At 35.7% G+C, this 21,485-nt stretch overlaps 2 protein-coding genes across 2 annotated transcripts; both read left to right on the top strand.

Moving 5' to 3' along the window:
• The first annotated feature begins 13,510 nt into the window (after positions 1-13,510).
• LOC149257968 (protein COBRA-like) lies at positions 13,511-17,920 on the top strand. Its single transcript, XM_089393479.1, has 6 exons — positions 13,511-13,615; positions 13,699-13,749; positions 16,428-16,446; positions 16,629-16,708; positions 17,098-17,557; positions 17,664-17,920. The coding sequence occupies exons 1-6, from the start codon at positions 13,511-13,513 to the stop codon at positions 17,918-17,920; spliced, it is 972 nt and encodes a 323-aa protein (XP_089249605.1).
• Positions 17,921-17,988: 68 nt separating this feature from the next.
• LOC149257967 (protein MOTHER of FT and TFL1-like) lies at positions 17,989-21,147 on the top strand. Its single transcript, XM_089393413.1, has 5 exons — positions 17,989-18,189; positions 18,302-18,363; positions 20,564-20,632; positions 20,858-20,993; positions 21,109-21,147. Exons 1-5 carry the CDS (start codon positions 17,989-17,991, stop codon positions 21,145-21,147), a joined length of 507 nt encoding a protein of 168 aa, XP_089249539.1.
• Positions 21,148-21,485: the final 338 nt, after the last annotated feature.

The following is a 21,485-nucleotide window of genomic DNA, read 5'->3' as shown; positions in this document are numbered from 1 at the left end:
GTCATTGATGTGGGATTCATTAAGGCCCTCCTTTGACGGATCACTTCTTGTCGACATCAGCTCATTATCCAAGAAGTTGGTCTAGGAACACCCCCTCAGTACTTTGAAGCTTGCATGCCTCAATGGCAAGTTTCTCACTCCCGGCGATAGGTATACATTAATGACCTTCGACCAGGAGACTTTGCGTGGTGTTTGACGTCAGATCCTATATTCACACCACGTGAATTGTGCTGCAATACCTTGAGGGTCATCATCATTATCGGTGATTCCTCTCGCGCTTGTTAACAGTTTACATTATTGACTGGTAATCAAGCGATGTCTTTCCATGTTCGACTTCAAGAAATTCTCACATGGATCGACTTGTACTAGAGTGAAGATCGGACAAGTTTGAAGATCCCAGATCTAGTTTCATCCATCCGGGCTGCGATATATATTCAGGAGATAAAAACATAGACATGTGCAGCAGATGATCATCCTACTGAAAGGATGATAATTGAAAGCAGAGAATTATCAGTCTATTATTAGATGATCGTCTGTTTATGTACGGCAAATGTATTTATAAAGCTGATCATGGGAAATGCCCGGATCAGCTAGATCATGAAAAGAAAGTATGAAAAGATAATGTATTGTATTGTATTTTGTTACAGGTCACCTCCCGGCGATTGAATGAACTTCAGATCCTCCTAATAAAGCATTTCACCCGATAAACGACCTCATACTTTAGGGGGCAACTGTTATAGACATTTTTGTGCCTTACAGCATAGAGCATGAAATGTCGATAATCTGAGGGATCCAAAGTCCCCAAACATGTTGTTCCTACCCCTAGAGGAACAAGGTCAGCAAACCACAGCACTACAGTTCAGTTCTCCACTAAAAACACTCAAAAATAGGCCAGTTTTGGATCATTGCAGCTGCTCCACTAGGCATCTGCGCTGCATAGCAGGTACAACAAAGGCTACCTGCGTTGCAGAGCAAGTAGGACAAAGGCTACCTGCGCTGAGCGTACTTGGACATGTGGAGGAATCTTTTCTCAATGTGCCAGTGCCCAGGAAGCTTCTAAATTGACACTTGGATCAGAAGATTCGCCTAATGATGAGTTAAGAGGTTCTAAAACTCCAAGTGGAAGGCAGAAACTCTGAGTGAAGGACTGAAGAACAACTGGAGTTGAAGAGGACAACAAGTCACACATCAAGCTGACTTATCTTCACTCCAAAACTCTATATAAGGATCTCATCCCATGGGATCTGGACGGCGGGAATTTTGTGCAAAGAATTGTTGTTGGTTTACAGTTGAGAGTATTGGGTGATTGCTTGAGGGAGGTGAAGAAGAGATTTCTCTCCGTCGGGAAGGTGATGCTGGATTGGACCTCTCATGGTTGTATCACCGCCTGAACCTTACTGCCATATATTAATAAAGCTTTTGAGGTTCTTCTATTCGCATGTGTTTCAATGATGTATTGTCTTACTTGCGTATTTGATTTATGCTAATCCTTGAATCAGTTATGCATGCATGCTTCTTGTAGTTTCCTTTTCTTGTCTTATTTGCAGGATCTCGTGTAGCTGGGCCCGTGAAAAGACTTGGAGCTGGGAGCAAGTGGAAATCAAAGGAGATTGGATCGACCATTTGCGCAAGACATCGGTAAGTGGATCTCTTCCTTTTATCTCTTGCATGTCATAAAGAAGAAACTTTAGATAGCTTTGCTTTCAGCTGTTGCTAAGGAACTGTCACCCTTAGAGTGGGTTAGGGTCATTCCGAGTTGGATACTTTCCCCCACAACACTAATGTCCTTGTCAACTTCCTCTCATCTTCCTTGTCATCTTTTCAGGACTTGTGTATCCAACAAGAAATTTGGGAGTTGAATTCCATCAAGGTAGAAAATCAAGGGGGTTTCAAGTCATTTATTTAGGGTTCCCACTAGCATAGTCCCACTATATGATCCACCCAATCCCTAAATTGGGGTCTACTACTATTTCAATTAATTATTAGATGATCATGGTGGGCCATAACTCCAGGTTAAATATTATGACTCTTCATAGGATATTATTGGAGATACTTGAGGAGAAATCTTTTTGGCTAAGGGGTTAAGGGAGGATTTTGACTTCAATATTGACCCATATTCTAATTCTAGAGAGCCATATTGTAATAAGGTGAAAATCTCCAATACTAACCGGAGATTTGTGGAGTTTTAAATGACAACTCGTTAAAATTCCATCAACTGACAAAGTCTATAGATAAATTTTAAGGAAACCCTTTGGAAGACCTTTATAATAAATGATCATTAGACCCACCTCTCATTAGGCCTCGATCCAACCTCAGAAAGAACTTTGAACAACCCTTTCAAGTGACATCACTCCAATATCCAATCCAACATAAGAGAACACATGGATGCCCCACTTTAGTGAGAAGAGGAATATTTAGTGAAGTACAAGACCCTCCCAAAAATATTTGAAACATAGGCTCAAGCTGCCTTAGGAGGTCTAAAATGAAACCACATTCCTACACTCATTAAGATGCCACTAAACAAATTTATAAGGAATGAAGTAGTTTTATATTAAATTCCATGGAGGGTTGAATGAGACTCAAAACATAGCCACCTAATTTCTTGTGAAATATCCTTAGCAAAGGCTTCTCTAGGCCTCATAATAGTGTCTGAAATAGGGCTTTGACTTATGAGAATTATGGCTTAGATTTCCCCTACCAAAGAGGGTTGAAAAAGATCTCTATTAATTCAATCAAAATGTATCTCTATCCTAGGGCCAAAAGATAAAAGTCGGGCAAACGATCTTTATCCATCGAGATAGATTTGGATGCAAGAATCAATGTTTTTGGGTCCAAGACCATCTTCATTTGATTCTCCTCATTTTGTGGATTCCAATGGTAGGTGGAATGCCACATAACTCCTCATGTTTGACGAGATATGCTTGATCAAATTTAGTGCCTCAAAAGTATGGTAAATATCCCCAAAATGAGTTGATGAAGGCAACTTGATGTTGTGGTGAATTAATGGAACTTACTCTCAAATGGTTGATTAACATTAAAGGTATCTAATGGGTTTCCTTAAAACTTATCTATAGTCACATTTAAGAATAAATATGGTTATACACAAAATCAACAAATTAATAATATCTATCAACATTAAGTTATAGAAACGTTTTTCTCACTCAGCTTTGGATTGATGGTTAATGGGTCCACTGTTAAGGCACCCCTTGCATTAGGCCACCAGTTAAAATCCCCCATCAATTCTAGCCTACAAAAAAAAGTTATATAAATGTTTTAGAAAATAGAGATCACAATTATATTATTGTCTTATCTCAGTCTAAACATAAATGGATGGATATAGTTAGAACTATAGCATATGTAGATGGCTTAATCAAATAATTTACGCAATCAATTGTTGAATGTTGTTCTCATTTATCCCAACCTCAGTCTTTGAAACACTCTTAATATCTGTCTATGGATTGCATTGATAGGAATACCCAACGGTCACGAAACCATAAAAGGAAGAGAAGAAAGCAAGCCATTGTAGTGTAGCCATGATACTCTGCATTTAGGAATTCGGATGCAAGAATCAATTTTTTTAGGTCCAAGACCATCTTCATTTTATTCTCCTCATTGTGTTGATTCCAATGGTAGGTGGAATGCCACATAACTCCTCATATTCGACAGGATATGCTTGATCAAATTTAGTGCCTCAAAAGTATGGTAAATATCCCCAAAATGAGTTGATGAAGGCAACTTGATGTTGTGGTGAATTAATGGAACTTATTCTCAAATGGTTGATTAACATTAATATTGGGATTTTTAAGGATCATCCTATTTAATTTTAACTTACAAAGAAAGACTTTGTAAAGGGATTATTGATTAAATACTTTGAATCCCATGTCAGCTTTTAAGGATGATTTTTTTGGCTCCAAAATTTAAAAATTCAAATTTCATTTTGTCTATGTCAGCTCCATGTGTTAGGATGATGTTCACCCCTCTAGAAGCTTTCTCCACTTTATATTTGAGCTTGACATCTCGTTGGAGTGCATTGAAATTTTATCCAATCCTAGAATTATCTCTATTCTAGTAGGTGAGGAATAGTCGCATTCACCTATGGATGAGGATGAATTTCATTGTGAGCTATTAAGATTGATCTAAGGCTATTGTGGATTTTCTAAGGAGTATACTTGAGGTTTTTTGTGGAGTTTTTTCACCTATTTTGAGGCCTAATTTGAATCACCTCTATGGAATAATTTCAGATTCTATTGTGGCTGAACTCACTGGCATAATTAGGGAATCTTCACTATTTTTTGAGGTAATTTCATTGGTAGTCCAAGGATATTTTTATATTAATATTGAGCCCCATTCCAAGATTTCTCTAAGGAAACCTAGTTTTCTATTTCTGAGTGCTAATTTGTGACTATTTAAAGAAATTTTCACAAAGCTCCAATACTAACCGGAGTGAGTTTTGGAAGTGGGAGATATTGTAATAAAGATTCACATTGTCTAATTCTATGACTTCAATTATAGGATTTCGGTGGCTCGCAGTGATGGATAAAGTTGTTTGAGTGAAAATGGAAGTTGAAGCACAACATGAGAACTATGCTGCTCTGTGCAAGGCCTTATGCCTTGAACCATCTCTCGGCGCGTGGCTTTGAATGCGGAATATCTCTCTGCATTTGATTTATGGCTACAACCCATGTCTCTGGGTGTGGCATTCCCTATATCCGGCTACCCTACGTGTGTCTTTTGTTTTTCAGGTAAGATATCTTCATGATTCATAACGTCATTTTGGTCTAGTTAGTCTACCATTAATGTTTCCTATCTAGACGAGTGGATCTCAGTTTTTATCCTTGTAGCTGCGTGTGGCCATCTTTAGTTTGGCGTATGGCCTTTCCCTTTCTGTTTTTCCTGGTGCGTGGTATGATTCTAAATTGGTTAGATCTTTTTTTGCGCCTCGCATACTAGTTATGGCCTGACAATTGCAGGAACATAGAGGGTTTCAAGGAGAGGGTTTCTGCAAGGAACAGAGGAACGAAAAAGATAGAGGGTTTCAAGGAATAGAGAGGGTTTCTGCAAGGAACAGAGGAACGAAAAAGATACAGGGTTTCAAGGAACAGAGAGGGTTTTTGCAAGGAACAGAGAAACAAAAAAGATTGAGAATTGTTTGCAGATTCACGAATATGGTGACAGTGCCACGCTAATGTCACTTTGTTTCTGTTGTGCTAAGATATGGCTAGAGAATTGCCTTGATTTGTTCCAGAGGGATTCTGCAGATGGCACGAGAAATTGGGCAGAGAGGGTTTTTGCAAGGAACAGAGGAACGAAAAATATTGAGAAATGTTTGCAGATTCACGAAGATGGTGACAATGCCACACCAATGTCACTTTGTTTCTGTTGTGCTAAGAGATGGCTAGAGAATCACCTCGATTTTTTCTAGAGGGATTATCCAGACGGCATGAGAAATTGGGCTTTTGGGAGGAATTGATGGAATGGAATCTAGCGGTGGGCCTGGCAGAACTACTCCATTCCCTGCCCGATTCCTGCCACGACTTTCCATTATGAATCCACTGGAAAATGGTGTCGCATATTCATCAACCAAACCTTCCTCCTCATCATCAACCAAACCTTCCTCCTTGTTTTCCCCATTGCAATGGAGGGTTTGTCAAGAAAATGGAGAGACAAACACCAATGTTTGAGAGCCACGAGACTAGGGTATCTGTGATGGGCATTAAGGGCATGAGGCCCAACGGCAGCAAATCACATACTCGTTTATTCGTGGGTGGCGGTAGATAGATATTAATACCTTCATTCTTAGGAAAAGTGGGAGACATGGGTGCCGATTGAGTGGGAAACAGCAAGAAACAGCGGGCTAGGCCATCTTAAAATGGAAACAGGTTGGCTTAAAATGGAAACAAGATAGCTGAAACCACTGAAAATTCTTTGGTGTGGAGGCCGAAAATATTTTTGGCGCCAAATTGTTTTAGTTTTTATATGCTGGGGCTTTCACTGTTATTTTGCAAAGGAACTCGAAGCTGAGCTAGAAGTTTCAAGGAAGACAACAAAGGGTTTATTTTCCACAGGTATTTTCCCTTCAATTTGATGTATTTCCCTTGCAAAGATGTTGGCATTGGTATTATTTTCCTTGTGTAGTTGTATTCATTGGTATAGCTGTAGGAATTGGGATTATTTTCATGGTATAGATTTAGGCATTAGGATTATTTTCAGGGTATATTTGTGTTTGTCAGTATAATTTAATGTGTTTTCCAACTAGGGAAAGTACTTTTGAATTATACTAGTGCATGAACATGGAACCCCAACCTAATTTGAATTTATTGGTCTCTAGCAGAGTCTATATATTGCATTCATGTTCATCAATAACATATTATTAGATTTTATTAGAAATTTGAATTGTCTCTCTCGTTCATTGGTTAATTTCTTAGTGGTTTTATTCTCTCTTGTTTCTTGTTTTGCAAGTAACTATCTAGTATTTTTTCACACTTATATCTTTCTATTATAGTTTATCTTGGCTAAGAAACTCATCTTGGTACCATTTCCTAAAGTCTTGCATTATTGTGATTTGAATCTATTCTCCTTCAAGGAAGTTTTGTTCAAGAATGCTTATTTTTGTTTTTCTTATGTAATTCCCTCTTGGAATCATTTCCAATAAGCTCATATGAATTGACTATCCCAACCTTAGACGAATCAAATAATGATTTGTTACTAGATGTATTTATCCTTTTAGCATGGTGTATTTTTATGGAGGTGATTTTCTTCATTTTATTTGTAGATAATATGTGTTTTTTAACCTCTTAACGAATCTTTATCTTTGAAATTAATCATTGGTATCATTAGGTCTTTGTTGCAATTGCTTCTGAATTTCAGATAGATTTTCTAGCAACAATGCATTCAATTCTAATGGTCTTTCTCTCTCTTGGATTATCCTTTCATTATCTATCACATAGCTTTAGAGTATTTCTTTTAGGATCCTCACTATTTCTACAAGATTTAGGAGTGTTTCTACTTTAGGATCCTCACCATTTCTGCAAGATTTAGGGGTCTTTCTACATTCATCCTCTCTTGATATTCCTCACATTTGACATGGTTGGTTTCTTCAAGAGGACATCATACCATATTGGGTTTTTCTTGTGATGTTGGTTCCACTTTTTTCACTCAATTATATTTTCCTTTTAGTGTTGTAATGCAAAAAATTCAATAATTAGTTGTAAATTAGCATGACAATTTAAATTAATAATGGAGTATAACCTTTTATATGCAATTGTGTCTTATAAAATGATAGTGTTGCACCCTAACCCAACATACAACATTGTAACAATCCTAGTTCCTTTGGGTGTGTTTTGAGAAATGAGGTCATCCTTTTATGAAAATGCACTCCTCATTGGCTCATTGCTATATAAATCAAATTCTGTGCAATAAATGGTCACATTGTGTCACTTGATATCTACCATTCTAGGAGATGCATTGGGATGATATTTTGCTTGGATATGTGATCATGTGTTTGGCACTAGACTCTAATTCTTTAGCATGAAATAGGTCCATATCACACACAACTTGCTTTTTATACCAGCAAGATAAAATCACATATAATATGGAAATTTTCTTTCTCAACAATATAGGGAATGGTCCTTGTAAGTCCAATTACAAATTTTGTAATCTATTGCTCAAAGTCAGTATTATGTCTACAAGTTTGGTTCTTCTTGAATCCCCTTTACTAGGAACATTCATATCATCCAAAATAGTATAACCCTCAACTACTTCTCCAGATTCTATAGGATTTTATGTGAGGGGAATACTTTCAGAATGATCTGTCCCATCCAAAACTGTAGCATCCTTCTCCATGACACACACATGGTCTCCAAGTGGGACATGCAGTGACAAATATTCAGTCTCTGATGTCACATCAATTTCTATAAGCTCAAGATTTTTCACTAGGGTATCATATTCTGGTAGCTTGACATGTTCGAGCCTCTTCAATGGATTATCCAAGGAAAGTTGCTGATTGCACACATCCTTGTCTTCTAGAAGAGATTCATTCATACTTAAACAAGGGGATATATTGTAACTTTTTCTAAGTTTCTAAACTTTTGGATGGAATATTGGAGTCCAGACCAAATCAGGTGCTTAAACAAGGAGGTATATTATATCCCTCCATAACCTTAGGGATCCTCAATGGAGTATCAAACTGGGAAGGTTCCTACTTTCTCACCACAATCTGTATATTTTCTCCAACTTTGAAATTTTGGGTCTCTCCAGCTTCCTGGCCATTGTTTCCCTCAATTTTGGCAGTGTCAATGAATCACTCATGTTTTTCGTTGTTGTCCATATCAAACAATTGTTCTCTAATTGGACTTGCATCAGTTATGCCATCAACAATAAAAATGCTTTCCTGGCATGCTCCATATTCAACTTTATTCTTTTCCACAGTTATATTATATTCCTCTGTAACCTCAGGGATCTTCAAAGGATTATCCAATTGGTAAAGTTCCTACTTGTCATATATTTCAACATTTATTTATGTAATGATCCTAAATAGTGTCCACAAACATTTCTTCGCAGATTTCTATTACATTATTCTATACAAAATGGCAGACCAGGTATTTATGTTGCTTTTGGTATTTGTATTATTTATGTTGTTGATTTAGTTAGGGGTTGGATTTGTTTTTAGAAATAACTTTAAAATGATACTTCAAAAGTTTGTTTGTGACTAGTTAAATTCTTGTTGGAACACTCTGATAAGCTTTCCTCAAAGTATTGGACAGATCTTCAATGCTCACTCAACACATTGGTAGAGTTTTGTTCAGGGTTTTGAACCCAGTTCTCAATTTTTTTCATATCTAATTCCTACAGAAGCACTAAACACTACCTTGAAACAACAAAAAAACAAAAGTACAAATAATCAAGTGATCAAAGAGCCAAAAAATACTTTGAAAAACTACATATTCATAGATTCACTCCCTAGGTTTATTCATTTGTCATGTTCTCTTAAAAAATAAGTAATACCCAAGTTAAAAATTGCAGTCTTATTGTTTAAAAAACATGGTGCATTCAGGGAAATAGCACATCGTCATCTGAATATTCAGATGAACGAGAAACAAGACCTACTCCAGGTACAGATGAATACTTCAATGAAATGATATATTGCAGTTGCAAAATGTGCCAAAATAGGAAACTAAAGAAGCAAAGGCTTGTTGGTATCCATAGATTGGAACATGGAGTTTATATAGAAGAGGTACATTATAATTAAAAAATTGTTATTCTTATAATAAACAAATATGCACATTATTTAATACATCATTGTTGATCATTTCATTTGATTTTTTTATTTATGAAAATCCGCTTCCAGTTCCCAATATTCGTGAATAACCAATGGATGATATTGATAATAGCAACTCTCAAGATGAAGGACAAGACACATTTATGGAAGAAGCCACTTTGCAGATAAATGAGGCTGGTGTCAATGAATTTATCCAAGACTTCTACACATCTTTTGAAGAAGTTGTTGATTCACCCCTAGCTCATTTGGCTAGGACACCTTTTTATGCAAATGTTGAATCTTCTATATTGGCGACACTTATGTTGTTGTTGAACTTGAACATTACACATGGACTGACAAACACATGCTTTACTGATATATTAAGGTTGGGTTGATATTCCTATAAATTAATTCTCTAGATGTCTTAAAAGTTTTGAATATTATGTATACTTATAAAAATCATTTGTTGCACTATGCAGACTTTTGGAAAACAAAATACTTCCAAAGGACAATAAGTTGCCTCATTCTCATAGAGAAGTATCTTCAATATTGAAAGACATTGGAATGGAGTACAAGACATATGATGCATGTCCAAATGACCATATATTGTACTATGGAAATAATGCAAATTTACAACAATGCCCAAAGTGTCACACAAATAGGTATCATCAAGATCAATTATCCAAGAAGGTTCCTTATAAAGTATTACGACACATTCCACTAAAGCCAAGGTTTGAGAGAATGTTCAAATGCAAGGAGTTGGAAAAATATATGGATCATCATGCACAAGGGAGGAGCCAAGATGGTGTCATGCGTATGGTTGCAGATAGTAAATATTGGAAAGATATTGAGGTAAAATGGCCACATTTCATAAATGAGCCAAGGAATGCAAGAATTTCTCTAGCAATGGATGGCGTAAATCCTTTTGGAGATCTTAGAACAACATATTCTGTTTTGCCAGTGTTAATTATAAACAAAAATCTCCCCCCTTTGATGGCAATGCAAAAGGAACATGCAATGTTAATTCTTATCATACTAGGTACTAGAACATGTGAATGCAATGTTTTCTTGAATATTATATAAAAATATTTCAATTCCGTTAATCCTAATAAATAACTCTTTGTTCACTTAGGGAAATATCAGGTAAAGGATATGGATGTATACATGGAGCCCCTCATTGATGAACTTCGTGAATTATGGGATGGTGTAAATATGTTTGATGTATCAAGACCTATCAATGATAGAAACTTCCTATTTCATGCGATTCTTATCTGGACAATTCATGATGCCCCAGGGCTCTCTATTTGTTGTGGTAATATAATATAAATTACATTTATAATTATTATGTTCATTTTAGCATTTACTAAATATGGATTCCAATCTTATTTTAGGACTACAAACAAAGGGGAAACATGGCTGTCCATCATGTGGGCCAAAATTGTTGCATAGGCAGTCAAGGGATCTCAATAAAACTGTCTATGATGAGTATCGACAATTCTTACCACAAAATCATCGCTATCGAGTGCGTGATAAACATATGTTCAATGGAAAGGAAGTGGAAATGAGGAAGCCAATAAAGATGAACCCTGCTAGGTGGAAAGTGATGTATGACAAAAAAGAAGGGACAGGCTTTCCCCTAGGAATGAAAAGACTCTCTATTTTCTACAAATTAGAATATTATGAGAGCTTGCCAATAGCCCACCTATTTGATACTATGCACATCAGGAAAAATGTGGCAGAGTGCTTGTGGAAACATCTAAATGGAAACAACATTGAAGCACAAATAAAGTTAAGAAAGGACCTTCGAGTTTCCAGTATCATGTCGAACATGTGGTTGCACAAAGAAAACTCATATGTTCATGCTCCATGGACATTTACATCAAATGAGAAAGAAAACATCATTTCTACTATGAAAAGCATAAGATTTCCTCTGGCTTTGGTGTGACATTAAAAAACTTATTCACAAGAGATGGATCAGAGTTCTCAGGCCTAAAAACACATGATTGGCACAATTGGATAAAGGTAACGTTGTCACATGTTATATTTGTTGGAAACTTAATTATAAAATTGTATATCCTAGTGATAATATCAGTTCATGCATATTTTAACATGGTTATTTGTTAATAGACATGCTAGTAGAGTGATGAAATTAGTTCATGCATATTTGAACATGGTTATTTGTTAATGGTCATGCAGTATGTGTTGCCTGCAGCAATACCAAGTACTTTTGACCATAAAATCACTTTGACTATTTACAAATTATGTAAATATCTGAGGTATTTTTCAATCCATCATGCATACTCTTCCATTACTCTTATCATTTGAAGTGCAACATTGGTTATGCCTTTATATGAGTTTCTACTTTTAGTTTAGAAGAAATAACAAGTATTTATTGTAATACTTGTAGGTGGGTCTCATCTAAAGAGATACATCAGGATGACTTGAAGTATTGGAAGAGGAATGTTTCACTTTTGATGTGTGATATTCAAATTTGCTTCCCTCCAAGCTTCTTTAATTCTCAAGAGCACTACCTTGCACACCTAGTAGAAGAGATTGAACAGTGTGGTCCTATTCATATTCAAACAATGTGGCTCGTGGAGAGATATATGAACGTCTTGAAACAATTTGTGAGGCAAAAGGCTCGACCATAAGGGTCCATAGTTGAGGGGTACATGTTTTTCCAGGCCATGGTTCATTTGAGTGAGTACTTACCTCAATTGCATCTTGAAGCTCCGCGATTATGGAATTATAACCAATCTCAATCATTTGAAGGAGAAAAATTAGAGGGAGAAGGGACTTCAAATATGATAAAAGGTATAAAAAAATGTTAGGAGTTAATTTGTATCTTAGGTTTTATATTACATGGCTTTAAATAATTATTAATTCATTGAGTGAAAAAAAAATTCATTGTAGATGCGAAGGAGTGGGAGGCATTACATTTTTATGTTGCATACAATTCTGACTTTATGTTGGAATGGATGGAGAAGTACGCTGAAAAAAAAGATATTAGAAGATGAAAATGCATGGGCCAATATATATAATAGACATGGTCAAAACAGTACTCGAGGATTGCCTGCAAGCCATAAAAGAAAGTGGCCAGAGAGATGCTTGTGGAATTGGCTAAAGGCCAATATTGAACACGAGGCAACAAAAGGGAATAATAGAGTAACACAACAACAATTGAATTTCAATAAAGGATCCATAAATGGGGAGGTGATATATATTAATATATTGCATATATTTAATAAATTTTTTGTTATATTTCATATCCTTGGAGGACATTATCGAGCTTGATTTTATGTCTTTCAAGAAAGTTATTTTTCGTGTTGAATGGTACAAGCTTATTGAAGTGGGAGAAGAAAAAACTATCTTGCTCCATGATAATGGATTCCACATGATCAATACATCTAGGTTTGAAGCCACTTCTGAACCTTATGTGTTTCCAAGTCAATGTGACCAAAATTTTCTCATTCCAAATTTAGAACAACCTGGTTGGTCATTTGTGATTGATTATGATCCAAGAGGACGAAGAGTAATATTTGTTCAAGATGTAGAGGACCATGATTTAATTGAAGATGTAGAAGTCCCCCCTGAAGGCATAGATGGCCAAGATGGAGATGATGAAGAATTTATTGTCAATGATGCATATCACCAAGATGAAGACCAAGACGAGTTTATTGAAGCTTCTGAAGGACATGAGCAACCACATGGGCATCAAATCCATGAAGATGATGAATTCATTGATTTTAATTTACCTGTAGTTGAAGGTGATGAAGACTATGAAAATGATGGTATTAATTTATTTGTGGATTTAGGATCTATTAATGATGGGGTATATATGCCATCAGATGAGGAGATTTCATCCGAGAATGACATTTTATGAACACTATGTATACTTTAAGATAGTTTTAAGGATTCACTACAATATAATTTTTCTTTACAAGTTAGACATAGGAGTTTTTAATTGTAATGAACATTAAGTAATTTGAATGTTTAATGTTTTACTTGTGAGGATGACATTTTTCGATCACTATGTTTACTTTAAGATGGTTATAAGGATTCACTGCAATATAATTTTTCTTTACAAGTTAAGTATTGAGTTTTTAATTGTAATGAACATCAAGTAATTTGAACGTTTAAGGTTTTACTTGAAAGACATATATATTTGGTGTTACCGATTCTATTTTCTTATCGGTTTTTTTATCAAGGTTTTCTTATTTTTATGTTATTATGTGTTTTCTTAAGAATGTACCCATGGGTGTTACCAATGCTACTATGGGGAATTCAATGATATTCACTACTTTTATGGAAATGTTAACAAATGCACGAGGGCAAGACGCTGTTATGATGATGCATGAGGTAAGCTTGAATATTGTCTTTTATATGTTCAATTATCTTATATTCCTTATTATATTATGCTAATTTATGTTTGTGGAATGCAGGCAATCACTAAAGTCATTCCAACCCCCATAACACCTTATAATACATCTAAGGTAATGATAGTGGTAAAACTTGATCAATATTTGTGTGCATTTAGTTACTTATTTCACTATATATATATATATATATATATATATTTATTAATATTTGTGTTTTTACTAAGCGTGCATTTTGTTGGCATGCAGGATTCATTTATGCCCCTCAATACAACCAATGTTGGCATGCAGGGATCATTAATGCCCCCATATACATCTAATGTTATGCAAAATGTAAGATTCAACCATTTATTTGTGTGAGTTTGATTATGTTATTTGTTGAGAAATCTAGGGCATATATTTAATAAAGTTTTTGCACAACGACTCCATGATTTATGAGGTGTTACGAAGAGCTACATCATGCCTTCAAATGGATCACCCCATCCGTTTTTTTCTTCTTCTACATACAATACTATTTTAACAAGTAACCCAAGCAATATATTATTCCAAAACATGATGTCAAGTTACTTTTCTATCGTTTTTATGTAATCAAGAGGCCTTTTTAGGGTTTCTTAAATTCAAACCTTAGATCATACTCTTTTCCCTTTATGTCATTCTAGAGTTTATCCCATGCCCTAGAAATCAAATCATAAGGAACAAATACTTAAGATTAAGGTTTCTAAATACTAGGGTATTTCTTAAAATATAAACCCATAAATTCAACCCTACTACATCTTATGATGGACCCTTTAAAGAAAATTATCATACATACCTCATGGACACCTATATGTACTGATTAGTATTTAGTAAACAGCACTACATGGTAAACAATAGAGGCCCCTTCATAAAAACCACTTACAGCCATTACTCCCCTCCGCTAACAGCTTGTGGTTTCAACATACAGCTGTTACAACTCAAGGAGGACAGGAAGCTGTAAATCCATGTAGTCAACCAAAAATAACCCAGCTTATTCATCGTGATCCTAAAAGGTGTGCAAGTGTTTAGCTAATCCGACATCAAGATGTTGACAACCGTAAGGTTGGAGGGCCATTGTTGCTCAAATTCATCAATGTAGATATGTTGATGAGGGTATGACCAGAGCTTACTTATATTGAAGCATGTGAAGGGATTCAAGGGAGAAATGGTGACCAAATCTTCCATAATGTTGGGTCTTGAAGAATCTGATAAAGAGATAAAGCAAACAATGAACGACACGTGCTATGGGTGTTGATATCCTTAAGATGGAATAGTATTTGCAGCCCATGGCTTTCAAAGAATGAAATTTGATTAGTATTGTTGATACAGGCTCTGGAAAAACAATGGCATATCCTTTACCTGCTATTGTTCATGTTAATATGCAACCTTATCTAGCTTCAGATTCTGAACCCTGAATGCGAGCATTCTTGCATTCATAGTCGCTACATTATTATTTGTGGAAGCTTACGCACACCTTTCATGAAGAAAAGATTATGGTGCTATTACTATTGAGGAAGCTAACTCCATGACAATGTCTTGATTGTTTTGATTGACATCGCTGATTCTTTGGGTGATAGTCAACAATTTGGATGAATTTCCTGGCGATAGATTAGAATCTGGATAAATATGATGCCAAAAAGAAACTGCTTTGAGCACATTGTAGCTAAACTCCAATTCATGTGTAAATCACACCAATTCTGGATCAAGGATTGTGAAAGCAGGTTTACTATGGAATAGTTTCTGGTGTTGAATCATTAGGTCTCAAAAGATACAAGCCCGTAATATTGGTTAATAGGTGCCTCAATTTCCACTGTTCTGGACCTGTAGCACTCAAAGGAAGACATAAATCATGCCAAGAATATTGTGGCCAATAACACTGGACGGGTGAGGAAAATCGCACAAGTATAAACTTGTAATGTCAATAGAGAAGGGGTTAAAATATGTAGAGTGCCCCAATCCAGATCCACCACATCTATTCAGCTACCACAGCTTTATCACACAGATCTTGTATATACAGCATGAAAGGGTATTCAGATTTATTTACGAAAAATAGAAATCAATCTTAGATGCCTTATAAAGTATTGATTTGGCCGTAGATTCAATGTGTGCAAGGTCAAGTTGCAGATTGGGTATGGGCATCTTTTAGAGCCCAGTTTTGATATAGAGACAACAACTCTGAGTGAAAATAAGGAAAATGCATTTTTGATTTGAAGTGTGATTGCTTTTTCCCATTCTTTTATGTCACTCTTGAAGATATTTTTACTTCTTTTTCCAATTCTTTTATGTCACTCTTGGCCTCAAGTTAATCGTTTCTTTGGATATTTTTACTGCTTTTTCCCATTCTTTTATGTCACTCTTGGCCTCAGAGTTAATAGTTTCTTTGGTCTGCCAGTTTTTGTTACTGTTCTTCTTCCCTGGCTTTTGGCAAGCACTATTCTTCTCCACTTTCACTACTATGTTTGAAGAATGAAGCAACCAACCATTACAGGCCTGCAGGTTTATACACTTCAGTTATTGGTTCTTCATCATAAACTAATGTTTTCTCAATTCCCATTCCCATTGCATTTTTGGAGCTGTAGCTAGTCAGAAGGGTTGTTGAACTCTTCCTCTGGGGTTTCTGCCTGATTCATTAATTGATAATATCAAAGGCATCATGGAGAGAAGAGAGTTAAAGTCTTCAGAGGGAAGAAGTTGCATGCAGAATTTCCATATGTTGATCAGGAATGCAGCTGGGTTTTTCTTAGCATTAACTATCTTGGCTATTGCATTTTCACCTGCAGGTGATGTTTCAATTCAGGGGTTAAATTTTTCTAATTTCCATTTTACATGTTTAAATTTTGCAGTTTGTTTTCTATAACACGCCAAGATTTATAATATAAACTTATTTTTACCATAAAATTTGGCACTTAAACTTTTCCATCCTTATCAAGGATATGAATACAATATTAACTTAAAATTTATCTACATTGTGTGCTTTACAGGTGCTTATGATCCACTGGATCCAAATAGTAACATAACGATCAAATGGGATATTGTGTCTTGGACTGCAGATGGATATGTTGCAAGTAATGCCCTTTCATCAAATAGGTCTTGAATTATAATTCCCTTTCCTCATTTTCCTGAAATAGATGTTGAGATTTTCTGAATTTCATTCCTAGTAGCCTACAAGTTAAATTCTCAAAGCTTGACATGATGACAAATTTGGAAAACCTTCAAGTCAGGTAGAGCTTATTTTGATATTGATGAAAATTTCTGATAAATTGTGTTGTATTGATTGGTATGTTCGATATTTTGAGTAAATCCTTCACTCATTTTTAATTAGCTTTATGTCCCTGAAATTAAGTAAGTATTCACTAGAAACATTGGTACAATTTACTAAACATTCCTTGAAAATCTTCATGCTAGAAATTATTTTACTCTTTGCTGAGTCTAATGAGCTTCCCTTTGTAGGTGGCCATGACCATGCACAATTTTCAGCAGTACCGCCATATACCAAGCCCCCCAGGATGGACTTTGGGTTGGCACTGGGAAAAAAAGGAGGTCATCTGGGCTGTGGTTGGTGGCCAGACAACAGAGCAAGGAGATTGCTCCAAATGGAAAGCAGGTGTTCCACACTGTTGCAAGAAGGACCCCACCGTTGTTGATCTCTTACCAGGTGTGCCTTACAATCAGCAATTTACTAATTGCTGCAAAGGTGGAGCATTGGCATCTTGGGCTCAAGATCCTCCAAATTCCATCGCATCCTTCCAAGTTAGTGTGGGCAATTCAGGGACCACTAACAAAACTGTCAAATTGCCAAAGAATTTCACTTTGAAGGCTCCAGGACCGAGTTATACTTGTGGCCCTGCTAAGATTGTTAAACCCAGCCTATTCTTTAGTCCAGATCGCCGCAGAACCACTCAAGTTCTGAGTAATACACTATTATAATCCCTCATAATTTATATATTTGTGAATGTTATGTCCTTCACTCTAAGCTAGCTAAGTCTTATATTTGAATTTCCCTTGTCCTTGTGCAGTGACATGGAATGTAACATGCACATATTCTCAATTCCTGGCTCAGAAAATTTCAACATGCTGTGTCTCCTTATCATCGTTCTATAATGATACTATAACACCATGCCCTACTTGCGCCTGCGCTTGCCAGAACAACATAACTCAACCTGCTTGTATTGAGTATGATTCTTATTCCCTTGCAAATTCATTCAATTTATTTACATGCCATAAGACACCTTCGCTACATTCGCCACTTAACTTAAATCGACTTCGACCGTGAATTTGAAGGAGGTGAGAAAGGAGAAGGAAGGAAATTAGGAAGCAAAATTGGGATTCATCTTTGCTGCAATGGCTTGTTCAACAGATCCCCTGGTAGTAGGAAGAGTGATAGGTGATGTTATTGACATGTTCGTGCCTTCAATGGACATGGCCGTCTACTATGGATCCAAGCAAGTCACCAATGGCTGCGAGATCAAGCCCTCTGCTACTGTTGACCGCCCCAATGTGCAAATAGCGGGTCGACACTTCGACGAGAGTCTCTATACTCTGGTACCCATTTCATCAATAATTTAATTCCAGCACCTCTGGTTTCATAGAATGAATATTTACATATAAATTTGTTATGGGTCTTCTATGAATGCATGCATTTACATTTGATCAGGTAATGACAGACCCAAATGCTCCTAGTCCAAGCGAACCCAACATGCGGGAATGGGTTCACGGGTATAATAAATTCCTTTCCTTCTCCTTTCTTCAATTTATACAAACATGCAGGAATGGCTTCACTGGTATAATAAATTCCTACCCTTCTGCTCTCTTCAATTTATACAGACAATACACTAAAAAAACAATACACTGCAAAAAATTGAAAGAGATACACTCTAATGGTAATAATATTTGGTTATTATAACCAGGCCTGATATGCACATCGAGGTTGCAGAGTTCATATCTCCAGTTTTAGTATTCTAATATGCATGCTTGAGCTTCACAGCCTCTGCAATCTTATCAAAGTTTCTAGTGCATATTAGACTAGATAGGTCTGATTTTATTTGGTAGTGCTCACATTCAATTATAACTTGATGGTGTCTAAACAATGGCACCGGTTTAGATTGTGTTGTGACATTGTCCATATTCAATGAACTCACTGCCTTTTTCCATATTCAATGTACTCAGTGCTGCCACAAAATGCCACATACATAGAAGCTGAGTCATTCCCATCCTCACATAGAGTTTCCAGAACTTCCTCTTCCTCCTTTTGCATTTGTACTATCACCACTTCATTGCATATTTGCCACACCATACTATTTAGTATTTTTATATGGGCCAATACACTGTCCTAGTCATCCCAGCTGTATAATGCACAGTTGTACCGTTGTAACACTAACATAGGCACCAGAAGCTATGCTACTACAAAGGATTAAAATTAAAGTAGGATGCTAAGACCTTAATGTCTTTGCATGTCAAACACTATGTAATAAATATTCAGGTTTGCACATGGAGTTCATAGGTTCAAGGGTAAAACATTGAGATTTGTGGCCAGCCCTAATAGATTCAAGGTTGTTTGCTTCTGGACTGTAACACTATCTAAGAAACATTTTGTTTGCTCATTGAGTCTGTTGATTCAAAATTAAAATCAATATTATCTAATAAAGAGTTTCTTTTCAGCAAGAGCTAATAGATTCAAGGTTAAAACATTCAGGTCTGCAACTAGAGTTAATAACTTAATAGATCCATCTCCAAGGTTAAGACATCTTTTTTTTTTGGCTTGGGAAACACTATCTAATAAATATTCAGTTCGAAATAATAGTCTTTGGACAATCAAGTATTATTTAATAAATATTTTGAGTATTTTCAAAAACCTAGCAATCATATATTCACTTTTAAAACATTAAAATAACAGTTTTTGTCTTGTCAAAATACCATATAATTGGTACTAGAGAATAATAGATTCAAATTTTTGAATATGAGGTTTGCACACAGTTATTATTTTATTCTAGTTAACCAAAATAGATCTGGTGAAAATGGATCTATTATTTATGGTAGTTCTTTAAATTTGGTATCTCAGTGAACTTTGCACCCAGCTTAAAAATAGATTGATAAAGATGGATATAATGCTGGTTGGTATTGGTAATGGGAGTTTATTCATAGTTTTTCTTATAATTTGGTATCTCTTTGAGGTTTGCTGCTGGTTGATGGATAGATCGTAGTTCAGTTGGATCTACTCTAATTTTCATTTGGCTTTAATACATCATGGATGGCTTTAATACATCATGGATTTTTGTGGACTTTAATGGTTAAGAAAATTCTATCATAGTGTATTAGGTTAAGATGGTTTATTTATTTATTTTCTCCTGTCTTTTGGTTAAGTTGATATATTCTTTGAGATTAAGATGCTTTTTTAATAGGTTTGATGAAGATTAATGTATTCTAGTTTACTAGGTTAATATTTTTTGTTTTAGTAATTTTTTTGTTCTCATCATCTTAAAGATAACATGAAGTTAAGATGAATCATTTTAGGTCTAAACTTTTTTGGTTTTAGGTTTAGTTAAGATTAGTCTCTTCTAGCTTGTGAGGTTAATTTGTTTTGTTTTACTTTTTTAGTTTTTTTAATTGTTTTACTTTTTTAGTTGTTTTTACCTAAGGTGATAAACTCTTGAACCGAGATTTTTTTGTCAGTTTTTTTAAATACTGACTTTTAAGCATTGAGGTGTGATATTTTCGAGGTTTAGATAGATTTATACTATCTTTAGGTTAGATTAAATGGAACTGATATTCTTACGGATTAGATAGATTTGTACATTCTTATGTTAGATTAAATGGAACTATGTTGGATTCTACTAGGTTATTTACAGTTGTTTTAAGATAATGGTCAATAAGTTGAATAAATAATAATTTTTGTTTTTGTATTGGTGATCCCACTCAGGATAGTGACTGATATTCCTAGAGCCACAGATGCAGCTCAAGGCCAGCTAGCCTTTTCACTTGGTGGACTGTGTGGATTACATAGTACTTGGCCTTCGTTCCTTCTATTTTTAACAGTTCAAAATGTTGTTTAATTTCATTATTTTATCTCAGTGGTTGAGTTTACAAGTTTTTGCAGGGCATGAAATAGATATGTTGTGATTTGTGACATGATGTACTTTCTATCCCATTAACTATTTTGGTCATCTTTTTTTTCGCATGCTTTGTAATACTAAGTACTTTTCCTGTCTATCAGCGGAAATCATGAAGTTCGATGCGTGCAAAGGAGTATGCTTCTGGATACCCTTGCAAAAGAATTGGCTCCAAGAACGATCAGATTCAATGCTAAAGTTGTTTCCATTCAACAGTCTACAGATTCTTCTTTAACTATAGTAAAACTGGGAGATGGAATGCTTATCAAAGCTAAGGTAGCATCTTAAATCCAAACTTCTGACTCCCATTTGAAGTAGTAAAACTTGGGCGTAATTCTGACAAATTACCTGGCAGTTACACTACAATAAGCCTTCTGAAGCTGAAGCTGAATAATTACATATCCTTGGAATGTAACAATGTAACAGAGTGCTGAGCCCCTCTAGAGACATCCTTCTATAGACTTTGATTCTCAAATGATATTTGAGGCATCCCTGTTCTCCTATGTTTTTTACCTGTTTTCTATGGAATGGGGATGAGAACAGGAATGCCACAAATATCATTTGATGCATCTCCAGTTTTGTGGGAACGGCTCATTGGATGTCGCTGGGACATCCCCTACATGAAGGGACCATTCTTAGGATATTCCTAGCAAGAAAGGCACTAGTCTGCCATTCCTGAAATTTGGTTCTATGTTGGAGCCATTGGTGAAATTCATTTGCTTGCCAATTCTT

The sequence above is a fragment of the Pinus tabuliformis genome, chromosome 6 (assembly GCF_031772625.1).
Source record: "Pinus tabuliformis cultivar Carrire ecotype Pingquan chromosome 6, CPIR1, whole genome shotgun sequence".
NCBI classification, from domain to species: domain Eukaryota; kingdom Viridiplantae; phylum Streptophyta; class Pinopsida; order Pinales; family Pinaceae; genus Pinus; species Pinus tabuliformis.
This window is presented reverse-complemented; position numbering and strand designations above follow the sequence as displayed.

Excerpts from the sequence above, each read along its gene's own strand:
- LOC149257968 (XM_089393479.1), top strand. The coding sequence starts at position 13,511 with ATGGGTGTTACCAATGCTACTATGGGGAATTCAATGATATTCACTACT. Across the intron at positions 13,616-13,698 it reads CTGTTATGATGATGCATGAG|GCAATCACTAAAGTCATTCC; the intron begins GTAAGCTTGAAT and ends TGTGGAATGCAG. Across the intron at positions 16,709-17,097 it reads GGACTGCAGATGGATATGTT|GTGGCCATGACCATGCACAA; the intron begins GCAAGTAATGCC and ends TTCCCTTTGTAG.
- LOC149257967 (XM_089393413.1), top strand. The coding sequence starts at position 17,989 with ATGGCTTGTTCAACAGATCCCCTGGTAGTAGGAAGAGTGATAGGTGAT. Across the intron at positions 18,364-20,563 it reads ATGCGGGAATGGGTTCACGG|GATAGTGACTGATATTCCTA; the intron begins GTATAATAAATT and ends GATCCCACTCAG. Across the intron at positions 20,633-20,857 it reads GCCTTTTCACTTGGTGGACT|CGGAAATCATGAAGTTCGAT; the intron begins GTGTGGATTACA and ends CCTGTCTATCAG.